At 37.2% G+C, this 15,634-nt stretch overlaps 1 protein-coding gene across 2 annotated transcripts in view; it reads right to left on the bottom strand.

Annotated features, from left to right (window-relative positions):
• Positions 1–5,350: 5,350 nt before the first annotated feature.
• Positions 5,351–15,634, bottom strand: part of PLEKHA7 (pleckstrin homology domain containing A7) — a 154,933-nt gene continuing 144,649 nt past the window's right edge. The window contains exons 25-29 of one of the 2 annotated variants that reach the window (XM_030481372.1): positions 15,356–15,508; positions 12,689–12,822; positions 11,721–11,863; positions 8,571–8,680; positions 5,351–6,870 (exon numbers count right to left, since the gene is read on the bottom strand). In XM_030481372.1, the coding sequence (XP_030337232.1) occupies positions 8,583–8,680; positions 11,721–11,863; positions 12,689–12,822; positions 15,356–15,508 (528 nt within the window). In that variant the 3' untranslated portion in view covers positions 5,351–6,870; positions 8,571–8,582. The remainder of the gene's footprint in view (positions 6,871–8,570; positions 8,681–11,720; positions 11,864–12,688; positions 12,823–15,355; positions 15,509–15,634) is intronic. The other variant, XM_030481373.1, reaches the window with a different exon arrangement.

Here is a 15,634-nt window from a genome sequence, read left to right as displayed (position 1 = left end):
GGGACAAAGCAGAAGTTGGGTTTGTCTGCTTTTAAGACTGCCACCTCAAGTGCACTTCTCGTGAGAAAAATACCTGAGCAGTACACAGGTGTACAGCATCCCAATGGGTAAAGAAAAGTTTCCTTAGTTTTTGCATGGCATGAAAGAAACAAAGTACTTAGTGATTTAATCTAATTTGATTTGATTTTGATGTGCAGATGCAGAATTAGGTCCCACTGAAAGTTTGTACTATTATCTATCCAAATCCAGTACCATTTATGGTGTCCATAGCTCAGGAAGATCTAGTTGAGAAGAAAAAGAGAAGAATGAAAAGTAACATACATCAGAAGAGGCTTTTTGTATCATCAGTCCAGCAACACAGGGGCTCATATTAAAAAAAAAACAAAAACAAAACAACAAAACCAACTTCCTTGCTTTGAACTTTTTCCCAGCTGCCCACCTTGACCTGCAGGGAAATCCTCTCAAACCATTACCACAAGTAGTGTATAATAAGTAAGTTCTCATCGCAAGTATATCAAGCTGCATTAAAGACTGCAGAAAGGTTTGATAAGCTGGTTCCTTTTCAGCCTTGTATTTATTGCTAAAGCTTTAAAGCAAATGGAGGTGAAGCTTTTCATCCTTAATTGGTTGGGGTCAAGCCTCCTTCTTCCCATGATACCCACTAAAAGCTAGCAATTGTCATGTGCTTGTAAGGATGCAGTAGCAGAACATCTCTTCCCAAAACTTTTTTTTTTTTTTTTTGTCAGAAAGACTTTTTAACATAAGAAATTGATACTGGTCGCACACACACACACAAACTAAAGATCAGTAGTCAAACGATGCAGCCACTACCCAGATATTGAATAAAATCTGCAGGTAAAATCATTCACCAATTAACTTCTAAACTGGGTTCAGTGAAGACAAGTGAAGCATCCTCAGGCACACACCGGGCCTTGAGAAGTCCAGGGGACACAGTTATGCTCACAAGCTGTTGCTCTCTCTTCCCCCTGAGCCTCCCAGCCAAGTTAGGACTTGGGAAACCAGCAGAGCAGCCCATTCTGGTGCTCATTTCAGCTGGGGTCCCTCAGCTTTTGTGTGTTCTGTGCTTCAGCACCAAAAAGAATGGGCTCAATGTGTACGTGTATGCGTTCACGCCCCCAACACATATACACAGACACCCTACAATCGTGCTGGGCAGAAGACAAAATCCTATTCCATACTGAGAGAAGATGATGCTCAAAGGCATAATACAGAAGAAGCAGAGCAGAGACATAGAAGAACTGTTCAGTGTGAACTAAGTAGTCAGAAGAGCCAACAATCCAGACAATAACAAGAGACGAATAGAATTAGCAGGGACTTCTCTGGTGCCAGCTTTTTCTCCTAGAGTGGTATAACTCACTGTAACTAAATGTCACCAGCTATTTCATTAGGGTTACATCTTGCATAAGCCATCAGCCAGGGTTTCAAAAAACCTCCAAAAATCCCCCATGTCTCAAGAGATGAACCAGAAAACAATGCTAAGGCTTTTCTCAGTTCTGGCTCTAGACATAAAAATCAAGCCAGCCCAAACCCCCTGACAATATAACAGAACTGTGGACAGAGGCTGCAGCAGGCCACACAACACTGTCTTGCACTAGCACATCACAACCGCAGGAGGAGAAGCCCTCACTCAGGCCAGGCTCTGTGCCAGGAGAACTGACCTTCTCCACCCCTGACACTGGGGCAAGGTGTTTCTACAGGGAAAAGAGACTTTCACGCATAACAGCCATTCTCAACTGCAATTTGGCTTAAAAGAACAGAGCCCAGCAGCTGGCAACAGAAAAGACAACTGTCCCATTACCAAAATACTACATTGAAGTCATCAGTGATTCTCTCCTTCGCCCACTGCCACCACCAACACTCTGCTCTCTTGTTATTCCCATTGTAAGGTATTTTTTGTACTAAGATACCAGACTTGTAGTCACACGTGCCAGCTATTCCTTCTTCTTACCTCCTGCTCCACAATTTAGTCCAAGTCCCTTTGTTAAAACATTTTGCTTCCGTTCAAGTCCAAGTATTCCAGCTCCTTCGACCTTTTTACTGTCTCTAACTTCTAACCACTGGACTGTTCTCCACTCTCACCCTCAGCCTTTTACTCAGTCTTGTTTGCAGATCCATCTCTGCCATATTTCCTACAAACTCATTACTCACCTTTGTTTTCTTAATCTCTTCCTTCCTTTCATGCTTTCTTATGCCATAGCTCCTGGTAAAGGCTTCTTCGAGTGGGTGACAAGAAAATATCATTGTCCTTCAAGGTTACATCTTATAGCAGTTATTTCATCAATAACTGCTCCAAAAATGCTGTTCAAGTTCTTAGTGTTTTCTTTGGAGGCTGTTTTATACTCTCTGTAAGGCAACTGGGAGCACTGACAGGTAAATAACAAGTAAACACTGCACAAATGTGCACATATGCAATACTTCCTGGTTTTATTTGCTTTCATAATTAGCACTTGAAGTTATTCTGCCATGTCTCAGTAATTTTGTGGCAGGCTTTATAATTTTACCTCCCTCTTAGGTTTACCTGTAGTTTAACATTCAAAGTATGGCTGTTGCACAGAATACCTCAACAGACTTGTATTAAAAATGCTCTTTAAAATTCCAAAGCTTTGAACTAAAGAAGTATCTCCAGAAGTTTTCATGGAAAGTTCATCTCAGTTGGTTCAATTCAGCTACAGTTAGATGCACCTTTTCAAATAATGGAAAAAAAATGTAAAGGGGTCAGACCCAATCAATACACTTGTTCAAACAGAATTTCAGGCACTGTGATGTGTGTATTTTTTGTGCTCTTTCTTTGTACTGCTCCACTATGAAGAAAGGTTGCTTTTGCTAGTAGAGCAATAAAAGTCTTAGCCTTTTGAATACAGCCAAATAACCAATGGGAATGTTTACTAGGTGTAAAAAATATAGCATTTTTTCATGTTTTTCTTGTGCATGGCTTTGTTCTTTTTATAACTACGCAATACACAGACACACAGACGCGCATGCGGCACAAGCAAAACCTTTAAAATACCCAAAGACAGCCAGAAATCAGAGGGGTAACATCAGACCATGCCTTCTGTATCTTCCAAGGTTTGACACTAAGTAAATCTGATTTTTCCTTCATATAACACCCAGGAGTTAATTGCTAAGACACTTGGGAAATACATGGTTTTACAAAGGGGAACAGACACCAATCTAAAACACATACAAACACATTTGAAGATCTGGAGATCAGAGGAGTAGATGATGCAGGTGGGAAAATAAGGGTGTAAACAATACCAGACCACACTGGGAGGCTCTGCTTTCTCAGACACCAGCCTCTCTCTCCAGAGACCACAGGGTACCTGAGACCACCTCACTGGACCTTTAACAGTCTTTTTAAATAGCACATAACTTCAGCTGTATCTTTCAGTAGCTTTTAGTTCCACATATAAGCAACTTCCCAGAATAGAATCTATTAATACAGTTTCCTCAAAAACCTTTTCATCTAGTTGTTTGTTTGGGGTTTGTTTTTTTTTCCAAACCAGTCTGGATGCCTCCAACTACTGCTACTTGTCCAGTCGTTCAAAATAAATAGCTTTATATAGATGCACAAAGACAAGCACCAGTGCTAGACCCCACCAGTATTTCCTAGCAGCCCAGCAAAACATATGAACTGTAAGTAACAGTAGTGACAAACGGGGAGGGGGAGGTTTGGGCGTTAGCCAAGTTCAAAAAGGTGAAAGCAGGGCTACTTACGAATATCAGGCTGTAGGTTTATAACTTGCGCTCAGCAATAAAATCATAGTAACTTTAGTTGAAGAAATTGAAAACAGATGTATACAGGAAGTCAGTCTGCACCACTCTTGCTTGGTATAACATTACAAAACACCAATTAGAAAACAGTGCCTTCAAAAGAAGAACTGATACTGCTTTCTAATGAGTTTCTGTTTCTTTAATTATAATTAGTCCCAAACACTTACCATTCTTAATAGGAGGAGGGGAAAAAAGAAAAGCCACTTTCTGGCCAAAATTATATTGATCTGGAAGTAGACATAAATATTAGAGAGTAGTGTTTAACACCTACAAAAGAGCCTTTTGATTAAAAGAAACAGAACTGCAAAGGAAACTGACCCAAACCAAATGCTGTAAGTATAGGAAAATTAACCCTCATTATTTAAAATCTGCACCCATCCCTGCAAAAAAGATGGTCACTGGAGAACCAAGCATTTCACACAGTTAATAAAGTCTTGGAAGAAAAATTATCTTCATAATTTTTTCCCAAATATGGGATTACCTATAGACACAGACCAAAATCTTTAGAAAGACTGGTTTTATTAACAATGATGTTAATGGTGTTAACTATATAGGGCAAAATCCTCCTCTTTCATGCAATCTGGTATAAGCACATTTTGTATGTGTGATCAACGAAAATTAACATCTCCCACAACCTGCAGAGCAAAAGTGCCTGCAACCCTTTCCCTTCCTTGTGAGGGCAGCAGATAGAATTCAGAGTCAATGGCTGCTGCAGTCCAAGATCCCATGGGCTGAGCTCCTCACCCACAACTACAAGCACATAGGCTGCCCTCCTGCCTAACAAAGCTGCTGTACAAAGAATGCAGTTTCACTGAGCCACAAAATATGTGGTCAAAGGCTCCTTTGTGTGCCTGAGAAACAGGACAAGCACGTCATAAGCAGCTCAGCTCTCAATTTCTGCTGCATGCATCTAAAGGTCAAGTACTCACAGTCTCAAATATTCACTCTCAAGATCGGAGAGTCAACACTAAAGCCACAGAAATACTTCTAACTGCTTCTTTACATTTTGTTCTAGAGATTAAATTTCAGAAGAATCAATTTCTTCTGGTCTCCATCAAATTGGTGTCATTTGAGGGAACTGTTAGCAGATAAATCCCTGTTGGTCAGTACCCCATTCACATACATGCTACATGTGTGCACATGTTACTGTGTGATGCCTCCAGGTTTTTTGTTTGTTTGTTTTTAAATTGAAGTTACTTTTTATACTTTATTTCACCAGAAACTAAAGGGCTAAGAATGTATTAGACAATCACATGTATCTATGAGATAGAAAGGACAGCATTGTTATCATTATGTATAGGACACAATCCTGAAAAATCCTTCTATTCAAGAATAAAGACAGATTTAATCAAATGCTAAGACACATTTCTAAATTAAAAAAAAGATGAAGCTTTGGTGTGGGGTGAACCTGATACAAATGCCAGTGAAATAAGTGCAAAACTGGGGAACTTCAACAGGATTTGAACCAAAGAAGAACAAAACTTCACAGCACAAATGACTCAGGATTTTCAACTATATGAACACTGCTAAGACAGCAGACAAGACAGAGGCAAGAGGAGGCAGTTAATATTTTAATCTGTACATATACCATTTTCCACACTGTTACATTTTATTTAAATTAATGTTTTCTTGCAAAATACTCATTTATGCTTTCAAAACTTTTTATAAAGGCAAAAATAAATCATTATTTTGGCAAAAGGTTTTGAAGTTGATACTGGCAGTATTGAGGTAAAGTAGATTGCATTAGCTAAATACATACTTTTAAGAATATTTCTGAGTATAGTGTTAATATAATATGATTTGTCTTGAAGTCTGAAACTTAAAGGTCAATCATTTTCAAGGGTTTTATAGCTATTACTTGGATACAACAAATAAACAAGTTAGTGGTTTCACAAAACACTGCAGAAGTATTTCTCAGTAATTTCTCATCCAGAGCTGAACTCAACCAATAATTGCTTAATATTGAGAAATTTTTGCATGTCTTGCCTTCAATGCATACACAAGTTTCAAGTAACATAGTTGCAGCAATTCATTCAATCTTATTTTCTCCTTCGGTAACTGCCTGACCCTTTGCCCTGTACATAAGTAAAACACTGAATTTCAAAGTTTGGCAAAGTTGAGCAACAGGTGACCATACATACGAAATTAGTTTTGCTGTTTCCAGGATAAATACTAGTCAATACATCATACTGTGATGTTTATTGAAAAAATTCCAAAAGAAAAATACATATTTACTGGTGAAATGACAAATGCTATTATTGTTTTTTCATTTCTTCACATATTTTAATTAAAAGTTTTCTTCTTTTATATCTTTCCAAAGAAAGTAAAATTTGCCAGCTGTTTGTTTCTGAGGGTTCCCAAGCAGACTGTGTAGTGATACCACCAAGTTAATCATATGGGATCAAAAAAGGAAATGGGACTTAAAACTGGCTTCAATTACAGCTTTTGTGGGAAACTTCAGCTGTACAGTGGTTACCGATGTTTAGAAATTCAAGCTAAAAGTTCTTGCAATGTATTATTTAATGGGCAAAAGGGTGGGTGCTTAACTCTACAAAAATACTCAATCCAAAACACCCTTTTAGCAAATCTGTCCCTTGCATTAGCTCCACCCATAACCTACGAATGTGCTTCTAGGTTGTTCAACTTTTCTTTTTTTTTTTTTTCATGAAACTTTACATTGTGCATCTGAGCCTGAGGGGGAAGTAACAGCATCTTTTAACATCTATGCAAGTAGTTTCTCCTAAAATGAATTCAGCCCTTGATTTAAAAAAAAAAAAAAAAATCTAAAATACATTGTTCTAAAAATACATTGTCAGTATTTTACAGTTTAATAAAAGTGCCATTTATTCATATAAAAAGTCTGAACTAAACAGAAGTAAAAATAAAATGATTTTCAAATCTCTTCATTTTCATAGAAAATCCCCCTATTATTCTCTGAGTGTATTTCCAGAAGAACATATCATCAGCCGATGAGCATCTTCAAAGAAAGCTGGTAAAGAATCTCTTCTTCCTTCCACATGGTGTAACTAGGAGGGATTTGCTTTGAGTCTTACATCAAGTGTTCACTCACTGCTTTGGCTAGCATGAAGTAAAATAAAACATGGTTAAATATCCAAGTGAGCACACTAAGCCAAGCAGTAAGCAATTGCAGGAAACATTTCTTTATTAAACCTTCTGCAATTTGACAGAAGGAACAAGTCCTATGGACATGTGAATGATTATCTTATGATGCAACCGATGCTCAAACTCCTGTGACCCCCGCATGTTGCTGGTTATTGCATTTATTTTCTTCATAATTTTCCTGAAGAAAATGTAGGGTTTCATATATATACGTAAACATGTAGCTATACATACACATGTATGTATATTTATATAGACATGTGATACACATGTTTTAAAGTCAGTCTGGAACCACAGAATGGTTGGGGTAGGAAGGGACCTCTGGAGGTCATCTGGTCCAAGCCCCTTCTCATGTCTAATACCCTGGGACCATATGGTTATTTTTCTGGGTTCTTGAGGCCACACGTGGGTACCCTATTCACAGGCAAAGATCTCACGTGATAGTGACAATCAACTAGCATATCCCTGGATATGAGTCGAGTGTTATTCAGACCCAACAAAAATGGTAGAATCTGGTTTTCTGAAAGACAAACTGAACCAGAAAAGCAAATGTCTATTTCCATCATGCTCTGTAGAGGCTCCTAATGTCTATACACATCTATTGATGTAAATTTATCTTTTTTCACAGGCCCTGTAGAAGGCAGGTCACTGCCTGTTTGGGTCTTTCTTGTATGTGCTCAGTTTTATCTAGATTTTTATTTTTTGCACAGATATTTGACTCAGACCAGTGACAATGAAAACAAAGGTATCTAAAGGTTAATGCTATTTGAGTTATTCACTCAATCAACCCTCTTTTCTACTTCATTTATGTTTTCTCTTTTTGTCCAACATCAGGCAATAAAATGAGGCCAAAGGAAATCAGAAAGGTGAGAATAATTTCAAAGGAAACTATGGAAACATGGTGTCTTAACTAGGGGTACACTTCACAGTCAAGTATAATATTTACAGGTTTTCCTAGTTCAAAGAAAAAAAATGCTGAAAATACTACTGCGAAGTGATGATATCCTTTTTTAATCAGGACAATTAAATTATCAAAATTTTAATACTTGAAATGGCAAAATAACCTGAGACAAATATCAAGTCTTCTGTTAAACAATTCAATGAAAATGATATCAAAGGCACAAAAAAGTCAAACACAATATTGTAGAATTAGTTATGAAGGGCCAAATTTTCAGCTCACCTCAATTAAGACTCCGATGTTAGTACATGTGTAAGATACCAGTTCATAACTGAACCCCCTGCTTGTACAAGTTTGCACTTTGGATTCATTTGAGCAGCAACAGTATATGTTGCACACAGGCAAAAATACCTGCGCACCCCTAGATCAGCCACAGGAGTCACAAACACTAGCCACCGGAGTACAAACTGCTGCTGAAAATCTGGCCCCATGCTACCAAGAGTACAGATGTCTCTTTCCGTCACCACAGTAAGACTATGGAAGCATCTTATCTGTAGAGCGACAGCAGTTACTCGAAGACTTTATCAGCCCATATGTTAGCTCATTAGAAGCACTATTTACAAGAATAAAAGGTTTCTGAAAAATAGATGCATGCGTTTCATTTGGATCTAATTTAGGTTTAGTAAAAATGTTAAAATTCAGCAAGCCACAGCAAAGGCACAATGGCAAATCAGACATGCCAAGAGCAGTTAGTTCTTACTTTTAAAGGTGTTTAAACAAATGTGTAGTGAAATCCATTGCTTAAGGGGGAGTGAGGTGGCTGTGGTACAGAAGGTGAGGGTGCTTTAGATGGATAGGTCAACTGCTGAGCTAGAAGTGATCACATACAGGAATTAGGCTGCACAATCAAACATTCATATTATAAACGGAGTGACCCTGATTTTCTACCACATGAACAGGAAACCTGATTAGTAACGCAATGAGGTTTTTCACTATTATAGTTACATGGAGCGCAACTTAAACAACCTTTCTACCTACTTTTTTTTTCTATTACTTGCATAAGTTATGCAAATAAACATTCCTGTTTGATGATAATATGGATCTTAAGACAAAGTTTAACTGAAATATTTTAAGGCACACAACACTGGTGTACTCTAATCCAGTCCTGCTTTTAAAACTGCAGTTCCGAAATAGCACCTATCTTTGCTAATTTGATTTCAAGATTTCGCTTGAGGTTGTACAGGGTTTCAACATTTCTTTTGTTATATGCTAATGAGCAGAAATAAAAAGAATATATAGAAGAACCACAAAAAAAATTACATATTTTGCTTAATACAGTGCCTAATATAGTAAATAATTTTCAGATCTCAGATGAAACTTCAGGATAAAGAACACATTGATTAAAACTATCCTTGTTTATAAAACTGAGTAATGGTATAGTATTCGAAGACAATAATCATAAAACTAAAGCGATTAAAACTCAGTCTTAAATTCTGCTTTCACATTTTAGAGGGCCAAAGGTAGACCTAATTCCAAACCACACAATTTAGGAAATTAATTCTTGATACTCCTGCATTTTATTTCAATCTTTCAGATTCTTGGCATGATTTCCATTTAGAAGGTTGATTTCTTACTAGGAACAGAGGAACTCTAAAATGCTACTTTACAAGGACTAGATAAATGTACAATTTATTTTAAAAGATTTATATTATCATAGTATCTTAACGTAACTACTTCCTCCTGAAAAATGGGAAAAGTTAAGCTTCACAGTCTTTCTTATAAGCAAATCTTTGTAAAAAATGTCGTAATTAGTTTTGGGTTTTCAGATATGGTCTGCTTCGTCAACAAGGAGCAAATGACAACCCATACTTTAAAAATCAAACTGCAAAAATAAGAATGTGAAGGAATCTGTGAAATTCAAATAAATGAGAATGTATAATGTAATGTGCAAAGCATCAAATGTTTTTCCTCTTAATCACATTAGATCATCAGAAAGCAGGCTGTAACTAAAAAACCTGAACTCTTTTTATGGTTTGCATATTTTCTATCAAAACCAAACCACTGTGGAGTTTTTTTTTCAGAATTCCTTGAAAGGTGTTTGCTTTTAAAGGAGTAAGTAATAATTGAAATCAAAACGAGACATGCTACAAAAAGTGAGGACTTGAGACACAGGTGTGGCAAGGAACATTGTGCATGCACATAAAGGTTTCCGCTTCCTTAAAGAATCAAACTGCCCACTTTGTCAGGGTTTTTTAAGTGTCTGAAAGAGAGAACTAAAGAATTAAGAAGATTCCTGTGGTTATGGATACGTAAGAATATGTGGTGATCACACTTTTGAAATAATTACAATACGAAAATGAAAATATTAACAAAACCCTGCAGTAAACATAGCTACTACATTCACTATACAACATAAAAAGATCAAATCTACTTCAGTAGTGTACAGTTACTGCAACTTCATGCACATACCAGAAGTAAGTTAACTGGCCACATGAAGACTGTTTAGTGTGGCAGGCATTCTGCTCCTGTACTAATACAAAGGAAGAATTTCAAGTATGGGCAGCATTCATCCTGGCTATCTTGGCTTTGGTGCTACATTTTCCCAGAAGAAGCTAGAACTCATGTGGCAAATGCTGCGCTGGTTCATACCTCATGAAACACAAAGTCCCATTCCATAACCAAAGAGTGTGAGTCTCTGTTACAAGGACCTGGCTTCTAGAACTGGGACCAGATTGCCTGCAGAGAAGGCTTTTGAAACAGATACCTGAATGTCCAAAAGGTTATTCCTGAAATGCTCCCAAGATTCTCCAATTCTGGTTTCGTTTGTTTGTTTGGGGTTTTTTTGTAATGTCTAGCCTCCTCAGTGAATCATTTTATCCCTTTCAGTCAGTTAAATTACCCACAGAACTCTGAAGTCTCAAGATTTGTATCTTGAAATTGATCCCCTCAAAATCACATTCCCCTCAGGTTTAGCCGCCACTGCACCTGTGAGTATATAGCCACAATCAATCAACAGTCTGTTACTATAGATGCATGTTATGCATCTGGATATTGGAATAATCTGTCTTTAATGGGAAGGTCTCAGGGGCTTCTGTGGCAAGTGCCATAAGTTTAAACTGACAACTTCAGATGAGAAATGTGCACATTTTTTCTCCATCATATTTGAAGTTTCCATTATTTCCATTCTCCACCGGAACAGTGAACTGTGCCAGTTATAAATGGCCAGTCAGATACTTGCTAGAATAGCTGCTGCATGTATTACTGTGTGATACAAATCTCTTGCCATTTTTTACTTATTTCAACTGTAAAGCAATCAAGAGTGAAATTATCATTTTTAGTAACATATTGCAAAGGACCTACTAATTTCCAGGCATCAAGTAGAATTCATGCATGGCGTCTTGCTCTGACCCCTAATCTTGGCCACCAGACAGAAATATGCCAGTACCTATTTTACAATGTCTTTTCTAGCCTCTTGTCTTACAGTTCAAGCCGCAAATGATTGTACTCTAATCTCCATCAGCACACCAGGGAACCCTTCTGTTAAAAAAAATTAAAAATCCCTTTGTCTTGACTTTTTTTTTGAAGTGACAGTTCAATTTACTTTTTAAAAATTAATATAGAAATATCTTATTTAATTGAAATTAATATTTTTTTAAATATTATTAGTAAGAGCAAGTTTCCAAGCTCTGAACTTACTGATCATACTGGCTTCTAGATATATAGATAGCATACATCTTCACCTTGTCTATTGGAGGCCAAATACTCAATGTAATTCTTTTGGTATCTATACACACTTTTCACTATTTTGAATATGAATGACTAAAAGTCTCTTGCTAGGAGTTCAGCAACCCCACACAACTTTAGAAGCTGGTAAGAAATAGCTGTTATTTTCTAAATAACTAAGTATTACCTGCCACCTCCTTGCTCCTCTGAGAGGCTTCAGAAGCCAAAGCGTATGATATGGTAATGATGCGCTCCTGCTCTTGCAGCTGTGAATCTAAATCAACCGAGTTGTGTTTGTCCTGGGCAACAGTGGGCTGTAGATTGTGCATACTAGTGGGAAAGTGCAAAACAACATTAACATTCACAAACATAAAGAAGAATCCACCATGCAGATGAGAACAAGCTTGAACTCATACAGCAGTTTTCAGATCTCATCTATCAAGCTCTGTATTTTATTAACATTCTCTAAAGTAGTGTTAGATATTGCATGTTAATGACTACAGCAGAGACAAATGGTGCAGCCATTACACATTCAGTCAGAATTTCTGCATAGCCTTAATTACATCTGAAAGGCCTTTGTTGTAAATACGTTGTTTACATGAAAGCACTACCAAAAATGCTATTTATTTGAAGCTGTTACTAAAAGTTCCTGTTAGTGCCTGGAGGAGAATGCACATAACCCGGCTGTCCTCAGGCACAGCCTCTTTAATCGCTTTCCAAAGAGACAGCAGATACTTGAGGTAATCAGATTCTTGAAACTGAATGTTTTAGCTGACTCTACATTAGCTGTAAGTAGCCAAAAGTGTTCTTTCAGAACTCCAGCTCTCTGGAGACAACAGAAACTTGCTCTCACGCTGACTTTTATTCTGCTTTTGGCCAGATCTGGCCTTTCCTTCCTCCTCACCAGTTGTTTGGTAAGGACTCGCTACTATTTTAGCACGAACAAGAAAATGGACACTTACAAAATTTGTCATGATCTCTGTAACCCTGTTTTAAAAAGGAGCTTTAAGTATACTACATAAATTCCATGTGCATTTTCTAAAAGCCATGTTACACTTAGATAATTCAACAGGAGTTAGACTGTTGTATGAAGTTAGTTCCCAATGTTTAGCACCAGGAACTATATAAGATTTGGAAAAAACACCAAAACCCAACCTTGATTTAGTAAGAATATTCTTTATCTTTTCTGCTTTACGCTGCCTTGCTGCCAGTTCTTCTGTAGAAAGAGGCTCTTCTGGCTCCAGTTCAATGTAGCGTTCTGGAATTGCAACCTTCTCAGGTTTTGACAACTGTGGAAAGATAAAAAAGCATCAACTTTTTAAGAATAAAGATTTTTAAAAAAATTGAGATTAATTCTCCCCCATGGGAGAGCACAGTGAAAAGAATAAAGCATGGATTTTCGCAGTCAGTACATGTACCTGATGCTAAACACTTCCTCTGGATATGAGCTGATGCCCTTTTAACAGTGTCTTTTCCCTCTGATTCATTTTACTTCAGAAGAACAAATATCAAAGGGATTACAAAAAAAATTAGAATCAACAAGGAACCCTTCTTCAGCTCAGGCATAGAGCCCAAAGTAGGACACTGCCTAAAGCTGTTACAGTAGAAAGAAGCAACCACTACAAGACTGACTGGACAACCTGAGATTTTAATGTCATGATACTTATGTCATGCCAGCAAGGATTTCCTACAGCTGAACAGAAGTATCACCTGAAGTTTTAACCAAGGGTATCGTTCTTTTGAGACTGTATAATCTTCTATGAGCAGCAGAGGAGGAAAAAGGAGGGGAAGGGAAAGACAAACAGTAATTTGTAATCATCTGAGGAAATACTTGGACTATAAAATCTGAAATCCTAGGTGTTCAAAAGTTGTCTAGGGAACTGACTCAGAAACACACTAACATTGTCCAATTTTAACAACACATTGCATACACAGAATCCTGTAGATTGAAAATTTTAATATGATTACATTACAAAAGCTAGCAACAAGTTTTTGTTAGGATCAGTTTCATTGTGGGAAAGTTTTGTTACGTATAACAGAACTAAACCACCCAACGAAAATTCAGTTTACAAATGGACTTTGAAGACCAATGCTTATTACACAGAACATACTGTTTTTGAAAAGCATGAATAGAGTATGTGTGAATAAATAAAAATAAGTAAAGGAGAACTATCTTTTCTTATCCTCTTTGGATATTTGTTAGAACACTCAAGAGGTGGCAAGTTTCAAAATTCAAAGTTTCAAATAAAAATAAATAATAGATTTTTCACTACTGATCTTAGTTCACACTAATTCAATGGCATATGTAAAGTAGCCCGACCTAACCCACAGTGATTAGGCTCAGTAATTTGCAAGCAATCACAGGCCCAAAGCACACAACACAGTCATGGGCACTCAACCACATTAAAACCACAACCTCAAATTTTTAAACTTCTTTTTCAGTAAACCCAAGGCCAATGCTTCCTTAAAAATCCTGTATTTCCTCTACACTTCCTTACTTTCAAATCCAATTCCTCTCTGGAGCTCTGTAGATACATATAATACATATATATATTTAAGACAAATTTATATAACTATCTCCATACTATAAATAACCTAGATCAGCTCATCCTGCCACTTCCAGAATAACAAACTCAGTTATCATGTGAACAGCAGATTTATTGGCCTTAAAGACACAACTGAGTACATTTCCATATGAGACACAGAAGTACCTCAGGTACAGAAATGTCTGTAAGGTGAAAAGGATGGGTACCTGAAATGGAAAAGGGGACAACCTAGGTAACCTGAGAAAAGTTTGACATTCACAGCTTCAGACTTGCTTCAGTTTCTCTGAAGTAGCACAGAAATTCCTATAAGCAAAAATGTTTCCTATTCTAGGCTTAAGGCACTAATTCAGGTGTATGATGTGGTTCACATAGCCCTTCACGCCCTCTGGAAAAAAAAAAGTTTAACAGCAGAGTGCAACAAGGGAAGGCAATACAGTGAAAGTATATTTTCAGTTTCTGAAGTTTAAAGGAGCACTGCATTTTCTCTAGAAAATGTTCAGAGATTAATTGAAAAGATACATTCATTCATAGAAATCAACAGATAATGGCTCATAGATTCAACTTCTTACAAATATCTCTTCATATAAAATGATAAATTGCCAACATCTTTCAGAAGAGTAGAAGTGCTCAGTAGTCTAATTATCATCATTTTACTGATTTTCAGTCTATCGTGGCATTTTACACAATGAATAGTACCTACTGAAATCTTTCCACTTGCTATATTCTTTGTTTTCCACCAGATGGCTCAACCGCATTTCAAACAAGTAATTTACTGTTAGTAGAACTGAAAAAGATCTACCGGCCAGAACGCCAACCAAGTCATTTGAAAAGCTGATAGAAAGGTGTTTTCTGTTCTGACCAGAATAAAGCAGTGCTCCCTCTTCTCTACCATGTTTTACCATCAGCGTGAAGAGTAAGGCAGCTCTGGGGAACTAGCTTTTCCCTCATTGCTGTTCTTATTTTCAAATACTCTGGATGTCTCCTTTCCCCACCCCCCACACCCCCCAATTTATAGAACATTAATCACTTTTTCCTGAAATACATATTTCAAATAGTAGAGCCAAAGTTTCAATTTCTTCTCTCTGCTAAAACACAACATGAACACAAACCTTACAGACATTCTAAGTGTCAGGCTATAAATTTTCAATGCCCAAAAGACTCCTTTTAGTTCAAACTTCCAGCTAACTTTTGAACGAAAGGAGAATTCACTGCCTAAAACTTCGAAAGGTTAATATTTTGGGGCATAGAATAGAGGGCAAAAAATTGTGACTGTTACCTCTCTGCTAATATCTAAATCATAGTCTTGAGGCTCCAGGTCTGTCTCTCTCACTGCTACCGGCTGAACTTTTAACCATTCATTTTCATCCTTGTCTTCTTCACGAATTGCCCTCTCAAGTAACTGCAAATCAAATTCTTGCTCTCGTTTCCACTGGTAATAGATACAAAACAATTAACAGCATTCAACCATACTGCCAAATTTATCATTTAGCAATGTACATTACTATTGTTGCAATATATTGCTGAAAGAGTCCACAGAGCAAACCCCTTAACTGAC

Source organism: Strigops habroptila, chromosome 4 (assembly GCF_004027225.2).
Source record: "Strigops habroptila isolate Jane chromosome 4, bStrHab1.2.pri, whole genome shotgun sequence".
In the NCBI taxonomy this organism is placed as follows: Eukaryota; Metazoa; Chordata; class Aves; order Psittaciformes; family Psittacidae; genus Strigops; species Strigops habroptila.
This window is presented reverse-complemented; position numbering and strand designations above follow the sequence as displayed.